This window comes from Lemur catta, chromosome 12 (assembly GCF_020740605.2).
Source record: "Lemur catta isolate mLemCat1 chromosome 12, mLemCat1.pri, whole genome shotgun sequence".
Taxonomy (NCBI): Eukaryota; Metazoa; Chordata; class Mammalia; order Primates; family Lemuridae; genus Lemur; species Lemur catta.
This window is the reverse complement of record NC_059139.1, coordinates 83651298-83665385: the sequence shown is the minus strand read 5'-3', so window position 1 is coordinate 83665385 and position 14088 is coordinate 83651298. Positions and strand designations below refer to the sequence as shown.

Below are 14088 nucleotides of genomic sequence, written 5' to 3'. Positions count from 1 at the left end.
ATGCCAACAACAGTCAAGCTGAGAACCAAATCAAAGACTCAATACCTTTCACAATAGCAACAAAGAAAATAAAACAATTAAGAATATACATATATATATATGGGGTTTTTTTAGACAGTGTCTTGCTCTGCCACCCAGGCTAGAGTACTGTGGCATCAGTCTAGCTCACAGCAACCTCAAACTCATGGGCTCAAGCAATCCTCCTGCCTCAGCCTCCCGATCAGCTGGGACTACAGGTGAGTGCCACCATGACTGACTAATGTTTTTCTATTTTTAGTAGAAATGGTGTCTCACTCTTGCTCAAGCTGATCTCGAACTCCTGACCTCAAGCGATCTTCCTGCCTTGGCCTCCTAGAGTGCTAGGATTACAGGCATGAACCACAACACCCAGCCAAGGAATATATTTAACTAATGAAGTGAAAGACCTCTACAGGGAGAACTACAAAACACTGAGGAAAGACACTGCAGAGGACATAAACAGATGGAAAAACATATCATGCTCATGGATGGGCAGAATCAACATTGTTAAAATGTCTATATTACCCAAAGTTATCTACAGACTGAATGAAATCCCCATTAAAATACCAATGTCATTTTTCACAGATATAGGAAAAATAGTTCTACACTTCGTATAAACAAGAAAAGACCCCGAACAGTGAAAACAACCTTAGGCAATAAGAACAAATCAGGAGGCATCACTTTTCCAGACTTCAAGCTATAATACAAGGCTACAGTAACCAAAATAGCATGGTACTGGCACAAAAACAGAGACATAGACCTATGGATCAGAAGAGAGAACCCAGATATAAAACCATTTCATCATATTGCCATCTGATCTTTGACAAAGCAGACAAAAACATATACTGGGGAAAAGAATATCTATTTAATAAATGGTGCTGGGAAAATTGGATAGCCACATGTAGAAGATGAAAACAGGATCTGCACCTCTCACCACTCACAAAAAATTAATTCACAATGAATGACCTAAGACATGAAACTATAAGAATTCTAGAAAAAAATGTTGGAAAAACTCTTCTAGATATTGGCCTAGACAAAGAATTTATGAAGAAGACCCCAAAGGCAATCACAGCAACAATAAAAATTAATAAATGGGACTTAATTAAACTACAAAGCTTCTGTACAGCCAAAGAAACAATCAATAGAGTGAATAGACAACCAACAAAATGGGACAAAATATTTGCATGCTATACATCTCATAAAGGGCTGATAACCAGAATCTATAAAGAACTCAAGTAATTTAGCAAGAAAAAAATCAAAGAACCCCATTAAAAAGTGGGCAAAAGACAGAAACAGGACCTTTTCAAAAGAAAATAGACTAATGGCCAAAAAACATGAAAAAATGCTCAAAGTCTCTAATCATCAAGGAAATGTAAATCAAAACCACAATAAGACATCACTCCACCCGAGTGAGAATGGCCTTTATCAAAAAGTCCCAAAACAACAGATGCTGGCATGAATGTGGAGAGAAGGGAACACTTATACGTTGTTGGTGGGACTGCAAACTAGTATAGCCTCTATGGAAAATAATAATAGAGGTATCGCAAAGAACTAAAAGTAAACCTACCATTTGATCCAGCAATCTCACTATTGGGTATTTATCCAAATGAAAAAAGTCATTTTATCAAAAAGACATGTGCACTCAAATGTTTATTGCAGCACAATTGACATTTGCAAAGATGTGGAATCTACCCAAGTGCCCATCAGTGCATGAGTGGATTAATAAAATGTGGTATATGTATACTATGGAGTACTACACAGCCATAAAAAGAATGGTGAACTAATACCTTTTGTAACAACCTAGATGGAATTAGAGACCATTCTTCTAAATGAAGTATTGCCAGAATGGAAATACAAACACAGGTCTTCACTATTAATGTGGAACTAATCGATCAACACCTAGGTGCATATATGATAGTAAAACTCAATTGAAACCAAGTAGGTGGGAGGGATAAGAAGAGGAGAGGTAAATTTACACCTAACAGGTACAATGCACACTACCTTGGTGATGGGCACATTTATAACTTTGACTTAAAATGCACAAAAACAAATCATGTAATCAAAACGTTTGTAGCCCTATAATATTCTGGAAAAAGAAAAAGTGGAACAGAATGAATGGCACATGATACCCACTGTAAACACAGTAGCCATCGACATCAATGTATGATGATGAAGAGTCACTTAGCAGTGTCCTCCATGAATCAAGTACATTAGGTGTTTACTAACTGCTGACTTACAACCCTGGGAACTAAGAAAAGGATAACAAACTTTTTTTAAAATCATGTATCTTTAAGGAGAATGAACCTGCAGGGATATTGTATGACAAAAATCATATTAAAAAATAAATAAAGGCTGGGCACAGTGGCTCAGGCCTGTAATCCTAGCACGCTGGGAGGCCGAGGTGGGTGGATTGTTTGAGCTCAGGAGTTTGAGACCAGCCTGAACAAGAGTAAGACCCTGTCTCTACTAAAAATAGAAAGAAATTATATGGACAACTAAAAATATCTATAGAAAAAATTAGCCGGGCATGGTGGCACATGCCTGTAGTCCCAGCTACTCGGGAGGCTGAGGCAAGAGGATTGCTTGAGCCCAGGAGTTTGAGGTTGCTGTGAGCGAGGCTGATGCCACGGCACTCTAGCCCAGGCAACAGAGCGAGACTCTGCCTCAAAAAATAAATAAATAAATAAAAGTAAACATAAAAAAAAAATTTAGAAATTCTAATCACAGAAAACATGTCTTTATTCTTTATTATGTTGAAGACATAGGCACCACGTTTTAGATGTACGTTATATGGTCTCAGAGTAATAAATAAAAAACTGTCATCAACCAGGTGGATTTATCACTTTTCAAAAATATAATCTCACCTGATTAAGTGAGGTGGTATCCGTAAGCACAGCATCAGGAGGTCTATTAGGTATGGCTACAGCTACCTAAAATCAAGACATTAAATGTTAAATCTTAACTATAAAATGTCATTATTCTCTTTACTCAAACTGGCATTTGATAAACAACCATGTTTCAAACATAATATAGTCTGCAAATTAGACAAATATATTTTATATTTGGGAGATAATGACATTTAAAAGTTCATAACTCCTAGCTTCATATGCATTACGATTTCCCTGAAATGACATTTTTTAATTAAAGAATTACATAAACACATCCATTCCCCAGGCCACAAAGGAGAAAAAGTTAAGGACATTTTTTCCCTATGTAATAGATGATGACAACTATAAAAATTTGACATACAATTCAAATCTAAATTTATTCAGTCTTTAAAACTGGTCCTTTTAACTCTACATATTTTCATTTGCCATCTTAACAAAATAATTATTTTAAACTCAGTTACCAAAAAGATTTTGAATTATTATGATCCCTTAATGCTAACACTTAAAACTAATACTTGGTGAAAACTTTGCAGCATCTACAAAATAAGTAGTTGAGCACAAATTTATGGCTGATGTAAACCAAAGAAAAGATAAAAACATTCTTATCAGTTGAATTATATTCAAGTAGCTAATATCTACTTTTCAATAATTTATAACAGGGGTAAAATTATATTATCCACTTATTCTGTATTAGGTAAATTTGCAGCAATAAAGTCAGCTTTTATTCTTTCAAACCATTAAGGAATTAGTGGGCTTTTTATTACTAAAATGCCCAGTTTAGATATATTCCCAAATTCATCTTCACAAATCCCCCCAAAAACGTGATAATAAATAAAAGATCATAAAGTGCCTACTTCTAAAAAAACAAAAGGCTACCATTTTTCAAAAGCCACTGTATGAATTGTACCCCTTCTTTGTTTTAATTGCATCCAGTGTATTTTATAAGTTTTATTTATAAATTTATTTTCAGTTCATTCTGAGTTTTGGAGGACCTGACTTCATTCTTCACTCTAGAGGTCCTGAGCAGTCTTTTAAAATTTTTGAGAACTGGGAACTCTCTGAACCTGTCCTAGTTCTGAGGGCTGCCCTATAAAAAATTTTAAAACGAAAAAGAAAAAAAATGTTGAGTATCCTTTATTCCACATAATCATTTGTAAGCCATGGGCATAAAGATATGTGCAAAAGGCACTTAAGACAGTGTTGCCATAATAGTTTTACTGTTAACACAATAGCAACCAGTTTATGTAACACAGCTTGGCATCAGCTCTTATTTTCTCTCAAAGTAACTAATGATACTAGTAAGAAAATTCTGTTTAATTATTACAATAACATCTAGAGGAGTACCCAGAGAACAGGATTTAATTTAGACTCTTTGCTGGTATACAATACTTCATATTACTTTAATATTACTTTAATACAGTCTCAGATTTTTCCCTTTCTAACAAATCTTCACTAAAAGCTTGAAATATTGAAGAGTGAATATAATATTTCTAAGCTTTCCATTGAGACAAGGCCACTGTGTATGCTTGCTAAATGTACAACTTGCATTAGTGTTCTTAATAACTCACAAGTTGCTACCTATATATAGATAAAACCCCATGTAAAAAATTCTCATCTAATAGCTGTCAAGGTCATTTTCCCACATACAACAATAAATGATCATAAATTTTTAAAAATCTGTGCCTCAAACATGGTTTTCATATAGTATTGATCAATATTAATTTTTAAATAGCTTAAAGACATCATAATTCACATGTAATTTACCCATTTAAAATGTACAATCCAATAGTTTTTAGTATATTCACAGAGTTGTACAACCATCACCAAAATCAACTTTAGCACATTTTCAACTCCCCAAAAAGAGACCCTATACCCATCAGCACTCTCCATTGTCCCCTTTCTTTGCCAGCCCTTGGCAACCTCTAATCTATTTTCTATCTCTACAGATTTGCCTAACTTGAATATTTCATATAAATGGAATTATATAATATGTGGTCACTTGCTATCAACTTGAAGAATTTCCCTTAGTATTTCTTATAAGGCAGTATTGCTAGCAATAAATTCTCTCAGTTTTTGTTTATCTAGGAATGTCTTTATTTTGCATTCATTTTAGAAACATAGTTTTGCTGGTTATAAGATTCTTGGTTGACAGGGTTTTTTTGTTTGTTTTCCTTTCAACACTCTGAATATATCCACTGTCTTTCGGCCTCCACTGTGCCTGATGAGAAGTCAGAAGTCAGCTATTAATCTTACTGTGGTTCCTTTCTAAGTAGTGAGTCATTTTTCTCTTGCTATTTTCAAGATTTTTCTCTTTGCTCCTGGCTTTCCATATTTTTACTATGATGCACAGAGTGTAGATCTCTTTGGGTTTATAATCTATTTGGAGCTGGCTGAGCTTCTTGGATGTGTGGATTAATGTTTTTAATCAAAGCCATTATTTTTTCTAATTTTTTTTCTCCTCCTTTCTTTCTGATATACTCATATGAATGTTAGTATACTTAATGGTATCCCACATTTCTCTGAACCTATTCATTCTTTTTTCTTTTCTTTTTTTTCTCTTTGTTCTTCAGATTGCATAATCATTATCGATCTATCTTCAAGTTTTTTTTATTCTTTCTACCATCAGTTCAAATCTACATTTGGGCCCCTCAACAGTAATTTTTTTTATTTTAGTTATTATACTTTCAGCTCTAAAATTTCTATTTGGTTCTTTCTTATAATTTATATCTATTTATTAATATTCTTTATTTGATGGATCATTATCATCATACTTTCCTTCTTTAAGCATGGCTTCCTTTAGTTCTTTAAATATATTTATAATAGCTGCTTTGAAGTCTTTGCCTACTAAGTCCTCTCAAAGGCAGTTTCTGTTGCCTGTTTTGTTTTTGGTTTTTGGTTTTGTATTTTTTCCCTCTCTTTGGGTCACATTCTCCTGTTTCCTCCATGTCATATAATTTTTGTTAATAACTGGACATTTCAGATAATACATTATAACAACTCTGGATACCGATCTCCCTCCCAGAGATTGTTGTTATTATTTATTTTTTTAGTAACTTGGCTAGACTATTTTAGATAAATCTCTTTCCCCCACAGCATATAGTCTCTGACATTCCTTCTCAGAGGGTACACCTTGAGTAGGCACACAGCCTCCCTGGGATTACACTGGTTTTGGCAGGGCTTTCTTTGTCTCTCCCTGATCTCTATTAAGCTATCTGCCTCTTTAGGTATCATACCCAGCTATTAGGCTCCAATAATTGCCAGATGACTGTTCTATTATTTTCAACAATGTCCTCATGCATAAATTGTCCTACAATCCGATCCAATTAAATTCAGCCCTCTTTTCAGGGATGGTCTTTGAGGCCAGTCTTTGAGCTTTGTCACCACAATCCCTGGAGAGCTGTTCTCAGCTGCCTCTTTCCTAGTTCTTTCTGGTAAATTTCTAGCTGGGCTACACTTTAGCTTCCTGCTCTCATGGAACTACTAACCTTCTCTTAATTGCTTACCACTACAGTCACCTTGTTTTTGAGGGCACCCTTATGCTTGAACTTCCAAACAATTCCAAAAAAAAGTCAGTTTCCTTGAGAAGAGCTTCAGAGCTGTTATAACACCTTCCCTTTCCCCCTAGGCAAAACTTCTGTACCACTGCTGCAAAGATGGGGACAGGAATAGTGGCATATTTCTCTCCAGGTGACACCCTTGCTTTATAAGAAGGTAGCTGGGAAGGGGTGGTAGCTTCTGGTCTTCTCAGGTTGCCCCTCCAACCATAAAACCTCCACCCTATGGGAAAGTGGAAGCAAGGGCAATTAGGGCCCCAGTATTCTCAGCCTGCCATGGGTGGGGTAGAGTTTCCACCCTATAAGTGAGGGCTGGATGGAGAAATAGAACCCTACACAAGTCAGCCACTTTTACCTGGAATAGAGTATCTGCAATTCAAAGGTGGTGGCGAGAGGTTTAGAAAAGCTAGTGGCCTGCCCCTCCCAGGAAGATAGCATGGCCCTATACTGGGAGCTGAAGGCAGAGGGAGCCTGTGCTCTTGACCACACATGCCTGAAGTACAGCTTCTGTCATGCTGACCCAGGGGAGGAAGGAGGAAGGGAGAAGGTTGATGCTCAGATGCCACAGATTCTCACTGTTCTTAAAAAAATGCAGTAGATTTTCTTGAATAAATGTTTCTTCATTTGCTATACACCCTTACGACAATTCCAGAGACTTTAAATGGTTGTTCATAAATAATTTTTTACAAGTTATGCTTGTTTTGCTGGCAAGAGGGTCCAAGAAGTTCCTTATGCCTCTATCTCAGATGCTGTCTTTCAATATTGCTTTAAATAATACTATATTTACTACAGAAAAATATAAACTACAGTATAATCTCATTACCTCAAATAACTTAGAGGTAAAGGCCACATTAAATTAACGTAAAACCCAAATTATAAAATATTTTTAGGAAAAATGTTTTTAGAATTTGAGAACTGAAGAGTAATTAGAATTGTCTTACACGAGAGAAATTCTGAGGTCATTTAATGAATGAAGATTTTAATTAACACACAGATCACTTGTGTTAGGTTTCTCTAAAAATTTTTCAGTGCTGTAAAGACTGTATAAGAAAGTAACAATATTCCCATAATTATCTTGGGTATTGTAGATCATATTTAACTTAGCAAGACTTTTCTATATATAAAATATGTTATAGATAAAATTTATAAACATAAGCAGCACTTCAAATCCAAGCAACACATTCTAATTCAAGATGTGGATTACTGAGTCTCTACTGTACTCTACGAAGTTACACATATGGTAATATGATAAGATCAAAATACAATTGACCCTTAAACACTACAGAGGTTGGGGCACTGACCCCCTGTGCAATACAAAAATTCACATATAGCTTTTGACTCTCCCATGACTTAACAACTAATAGCCTACTATTGACCAGAAGACTTACCAATAACACAGTCAATTAACACATATTTTATGTTATAATATATGTATTATATACCGTATTCTTACATTAAAGCTAGAGAAAAGAAAATATTAAGAAAATTGTAAGAAATAAAAAATATATTCACTATTCATTAAGTGAAAGTAGATCATCATAAAGGTCTTCATCCTTGTCTTCACATTGAGTAGGCTGAGGAGGAAGAGAGGCTGGTTTTGCTAGCTCATGGGTAGCAGAGGTAGAAGAAAATCCACCTCTAAGTGGACCCATGCACTTCAAACCCATGTTGTTCAAGGGACAACTATAAGAATCTTTAACTACGTATATGTTGTACTTATAAAGCCAAGGCCTACCTTGGCTTTGTCTGATGTCCGTTTTCCACCAAAGCCTCCAGAGCCAACAAGGAAGATAGAGAACTGATTATAGCATATAAGTTCCTTCCCAGAATAAGAATAGACTGAAAAGTAAATCAAAGAAAAAAAGAAAAGGAGTTTTTAGCAAAAAGACATAACTAGTTAGCCAAGATATGTTCAACAATTGCTTTAAAAGTTTCAAAAACAAAATCCAGTCACTAAAAGGGTTCTGTTAATTTACAGATCCCCAAGGTTGGATTGCAAAGCATTTGTTTTAATGCAGTCACTACCAGTCTCTCAAAGGCAAAGAAGAGGTGCTTCACAAATCCTTTCTTAATTATGAAATAGCAGTTTCTTTCATTTCGTCTGAAACCTCCCCAACTGCCATTCATATTTCAATTCTTTTTATCTCAAATATTTCAAACAATCCCCCTAGAAAGTACAGGTAACCACACTAAACTTTCATTCTGCCAAAGCACTCAAGAACATGGAATGTAAAAAATGAAACAAGTGGGAATGAAGTTATAAACCACATGAGGCCAGCATTGTGGCTGTTCTGCTCACCATTACATTCCTCAGCAATTAGAATAGTACCTGGTACAAAAAAGGCCTCTAATAAATGTTTATTAATTAATTAATGAATCAGTGAATAAATTATGTGAATGAAGAATTTAGCAAATAAGTAATGAATGAATAAGTCAGCTGTCCCACTATTTACTGACTGATTTACTAGTTAGAGTTTGAGTATTAGCTCTAGCTCTAGAAAACTAGAAATATGATTTTGAATTGCATACTAAAGAAAAATATAATTAGAACAAAAAATAAGCAAACGAATGGTAATTTGTATTTAAAATAATATTTTTATCTTTAAAATACAGGAAATAGGATACCTAATTTCATCTATACTTTATCTACAAATTCTAATACATTATGACCCATTATCAAGTTGTAGTTGAATAAATGGAATAAATCAAGAAAGAATAATAAAAATTAAAGAAAGGTTTCTGTAGGACTTTTGTTTTGTGATATGTTACATTTGGTACAATGGTGAGAAAACTAAAAGGGAACCAGGAGAATCGTAGCAAAATGTTGGCCAACATCCGGAATGACAAATATGAAAACCTAAAAAAAGAAGAGGGAGTAACAAGAGGAAGAGAAAAAAGAGGAATAGAGGAGGAGGAGGAAGAAAGAGAACATACACAATAATTAAGAGCATCAAAAATGTTCTCAGTAGATTATTAAGTAAAAATAAGGCAAATTCCAAAACCCATACAATATAACCTATATATTTACAACAAAAATGATAAAGCCTATATTCCAAATATCAAACAATATTAAATTTCCCACTGTTCTTTATTTTCAAAATTAACAATATATATTTCTTTTGTTTGTAAACTTTAATACAAATAAATTTTAAGCAATGTATCTTTACCTTATATTTAATTACTAGTATCTCTACATTTGTTAAATTACTATCATCTTTTGTTCCCACTCCAAATAAAGTAGCTATGGTATTTAAACCACATTATAAGTTCATTCAAGTCTAGAATTTATAAAAGCACAAGTCTAAGAACCTAACTACCATTTATAAGAATAATTCAGTGGTCAAACATATTCAAGTTCCAAACAGCTAACACAGAAAAGAATATGCACAACACAGCCTAATTACCAAGTGAGGGCTATCTAATATTCCTTCCTGCCAAAAACATATTCCAGCAAGCTGCATTCTCCACTACATTCTCCATACAAGACACATTTCTCATCTCTGTGCTTTGGTTATATTGTTTTAAGCCCACTGAAATGCCCTGCCCTCCCAGCCCTATCCCAAGTCTACTTTCTTTTCCCTCTCCTCCATTACTTTTCTTAAAGAGTTTTAAAATGTTTAACTTGTTTTCTTACAAATTGGAAAACAAATACAAACTTATTAATCAACTTCTATGGTGAACTATTATGTTACAAACAAAGCCTATCAATCTAACAATTTAATATAAGAACTGTAAATGAGTTACCATCCATAAGAATTACTACACCAGATCCTTTATCTAGGACATCAGCAACAACTGCTTCACATTTTAATTTTCCTAAAATGAAAAGTAAAAGAAATAAGTAGACTGTTTTAAAGACCAAAAATTACTACATTAGGACACAAAAGAATTTAATATAATTTTTACTATAAGGTCAGCAAAACTAAAAAATTATGGCTTGAAGTAATTTTCCTTAAATCACTAGAAAAAATAATACATTAAAAGCAATCAGAATACCTGAGTCACTAAAAATTTGAAACATCTATATTTCTGATAAATTAGATTTTTTAAAAAATGATCATTTTCAATGTCAATGATTCCTCTTGGTCTCTTTTCACTCTGTCATTCAACAAACATTTGTTGAACATATAAGTAATACCATTTACTCCATTCCTTCTCAAATCTCTCTCTACTGATTCAATGAGACATTGTTTCTAATTACTCTGTTCTTTTGCGGATTATTTTTCCTATCCTTTAACTGGTGATGTCTTGATAGATTATCACTGTCCAGATAAACTCATCATCTTTCTCCCAAAACCTACTTTTCTCTTTTGTTCTCTATATGAATGAATATTACTATCCATCCAGCTGCCAAGTCAAACACTTGAGAATCATCCATGACTCATAAAATAGAGAGTCAGCACATAGCAAGACTTAAGTATGCAGAAATTGACAGATGCTACATCATACTAAAAACTTTTTACTTCATCTTGAAGTCTACAGACAGCCATGTGGGGTTTTAGAGAGGTAGTAAACACATTTGCAGTTTGGAAATAACATTCTGGCTGCAGGGAGGTGAACGGATCTGAAGGGAACAAGAATGAAAGCAGAAAGAATACTTAGAAGGCAGGAGATGAACAAAGTAAAAAACAAACAACTGGAAGTGGAGGTGGACAGAAATAGAGGGATTCTAGATGTATTTAAGGGAGAAAGTCAAAGAACTTGGTAACTTTACAGATATAAAAGATGGTAAAAGAGAAGTCAAGCGTTACAAAGATGAGCCAGAGTGATGCTTTCCAAAATTCAAATCTGTTTGTATAACTCTCTCCTGCTTAAAATCCTTCAGTGGCTATGAAATCCAAACTTCTTGATTTTCGAGGCCATTCAAGACCCTTCTTACCTCTCTACTCTCATATCTTACTACCCTCCCCAACTTGCCCTTAAGGAAGCTTGAACTATTTTCAATTCCCCAATGGCCAATGCTCTTTCTCACTTCCGAACAGATGTACATAGCATTTCCTTTGCTTGAAACATTTTTCAATCTCCTCTTTACATGGTTAACCCCTAATTCATCCTTCATATCTAGGCTTAGAGTTCATCTCCACTAAGAAGCTCTCCTCAAACCCAAGTGTGATTCAAAGTTAGAGACCTTCCTATATGCTCCTGTGCCACACTTATATTTCTCCTATTAAAATGTATTATATGATGTTCATCATTGCCTATTGCCTTCAGACAGACACTAAACTCTATATAAGCAAGAATTATGTCTTTTTCACGGTTTTATTACCAACTCTTAGCAGAATGCCTGGCACATAATAGATATTTAATAAGTATTCAATAAGTGAATAATTAGACAACCATTTTCTTGCTATACTTTTCTATAGTTTCCAAATTTTCCATAAGCAAATATTATTTTATAATTTTATAAAAATCTACATAAATATGAGTACTTGGGAAAAAAGGTTAACTCTACCCTAACAATCAGAACCACACCTCCATGAGATTTCATTTTGGAAATTGACATAATAATTACATTTGCATAATGCTTAACCATTCAAAAGCACTTTTACATGTGCTAACATTTGATGGTCACATATTCCCTGTGAGAGAATCAAGGTTGATAACACTATCAATCTCATTTTCCAGATGAAATAAAATAACATTTTATACTAATAAATTATCTTGAGCAAGAAGTAATTGTAATAAAGACAGACACTAAATAGAAACATAATAATGATCAAAGTCTTGAATCAGAAAATCTAGAGACCAGCATATCCTGGAATAGAATGTGTCTGGTTACTAAAGGAAAATAAAATGCCGCTGTCAGGTTTCTTTCACTCCATCTAATGGTTATTTTGAAGATGATAAAGACAAGTCAGCCTATGATACTACCACCGTACCTCACAAATGAGCCATCAAGAGATGCTGACATCAGTTTCCTGATGCTTGAGGCCCTATGTCTCACTAATTGGTGTGTTTTATAGAAAGATTATAAATAGTAGTCATGCAGTCTAAAAGGTTCCAAACCACAAGTATGTCAAATTTTGAACACTTAACATTTACCAGAGAGTAAACTTTAAAACTACATAAAGAAAATGCATAGGTGGGCTACTGAAGAAAAATAATTCATGAGAAATACAACTTGAGGCTAAGGAGATTAAAAAAATAATAATAAAATTATCATCCACACCTTCCTATTCATATCATTGTTCAGTTATAATTATTTTGGAGTATACGTCTAACTCTCTTTTCATATTTTAAAATCCCTAAAGGCAGAAACCCATCCTCCACATTTCTACTTCCCTTATAACAATGGTTTCCAAACGAACCAGTTAGGCTAGTTGCTTATGAAACATGCAGAGCCTCCAAGCCACCGTCACCATCACCAACAAGACCACCGTACCACATCCACACAGGCGCACAAAACACATACAAAATCTCCAGGGCTGAGATCTAGAATCCATATTTTATTTAAAATAACAGGTAATATAATGTACTAACTCAGGTGACCGTGGTATGCAGCCAGGTTAGAAAATTATCTACCACCTAATACTGTGTTTTGCAAATAATAGATATCCAGCAGATATATGATGAATGTATAATCATCACAAACTGTGCACTGTCTCAGATAAAAAGAGCTATTTGAAAACTTAAGCTATAATACACTGAAATAAAGCTATTTAGCTTTAAACAATAAAAATCTCAAATTTTTTAGTAAAATAAAAATATTTAAGTCTGAGCTACTTGCTGACCTTTATATTATATAAAGTAAAATGATATACAAAACATTCCTTTTTGTATTTTACCACCTCATATGGCCAGTTTATAATCAGACAACATTCTGACATTAAAGGAGAGAAATTATAAAAAATCAAATTATAGTGAAAAATAAAAAAAGAAGATTTACTAAACAAGAAAGCTATTACTGAGATAAGTAAAAATGATTATTAAGGCAGACTTGGTTTTATTTTCTGCAAAAGAAACAGGAAAAAAATTAATTGTAAGAAATTCTGTATCTCTTAACAATTTGCTTTATGAAAATCAGAATCAAGATAAATACCTTAGAAAAGAATGAAAGAAAGAAAAACAACAATCATGGGAATCATAACTGATTATATACAATCACTGTACACAATCACTAAGTTTAGAACACACACATTCTTTTCAGTTGTTAATAACATATATCAATAGAGATAAATTGGTAGTATTATGAAATAATTTATTTTAAGAATATTAAAAAGACAAATTTCAAGGTAACCAAAACAGGAACTAGTTAACATCAATCTACTCTAATGATTTATGTGCATGTAATAACTTGTAATATGTTTTATTAGGCCACTCTATGCCAATTTAACACACTAACATTATTTTAGAAGGTTAATCAGAAAATAAAATTACAGTATTATAAAAGTATATCAAGAACTCACCTGCTCTGGGAAGTGGTTTGTATAACTCCAAGTATTGCTCCCCATGAAGGACCTATGTTGCAGTGAGCAAAATTTAATTAGAAAATTTTCTTGCTCCACAGGTTCTGCCTGTGGATATGGCTAATCACAAGTGACATTTTACTGCCCACATGCTCACATCTCTCTCTCCTCAAATGATCTATCTCAGTTTGGCTTCTATTTCTTAGTCATGTGATTTAAAAA

General features: G+C 33.8%; 1 protein-coding gene across 2 annotated transcripts in view; it reads right to left on the bottom strand.

Annotated features, from left to right (window-relative positions):
• HSD17B4 (hydroxysteroid 17-beta dehydrogenase 4) overlaps window positions 1–14088 on the bottom strand; it is an 82894-nt gene that overhangs the window by 29916 nt on the left and 38890 nt on the right. For both annotated transcript variants that reach the window (XM_045566145.1, XM_045566147.1), the window contains exons 14-17: window positions 13867–13918; window positions 10205–10276; window positions 8196–8299; window positions 2883–2948 (exon numbers count right to left, since the gene is read on the bottom strand). In XM_045566145.1, the coding sequence (XP_045422101.1) occupies window positions 2883–2948; window positions 8196–8299; window positions 10205–10276; window positions 13867–13918 (294 nt within the window). The remainder of the gene's footprint in view (window positions 1–2882; window positions 2949–8195; window positions 8300–10204; window positions 10277–13866; window positions 13919–14088) is intronic.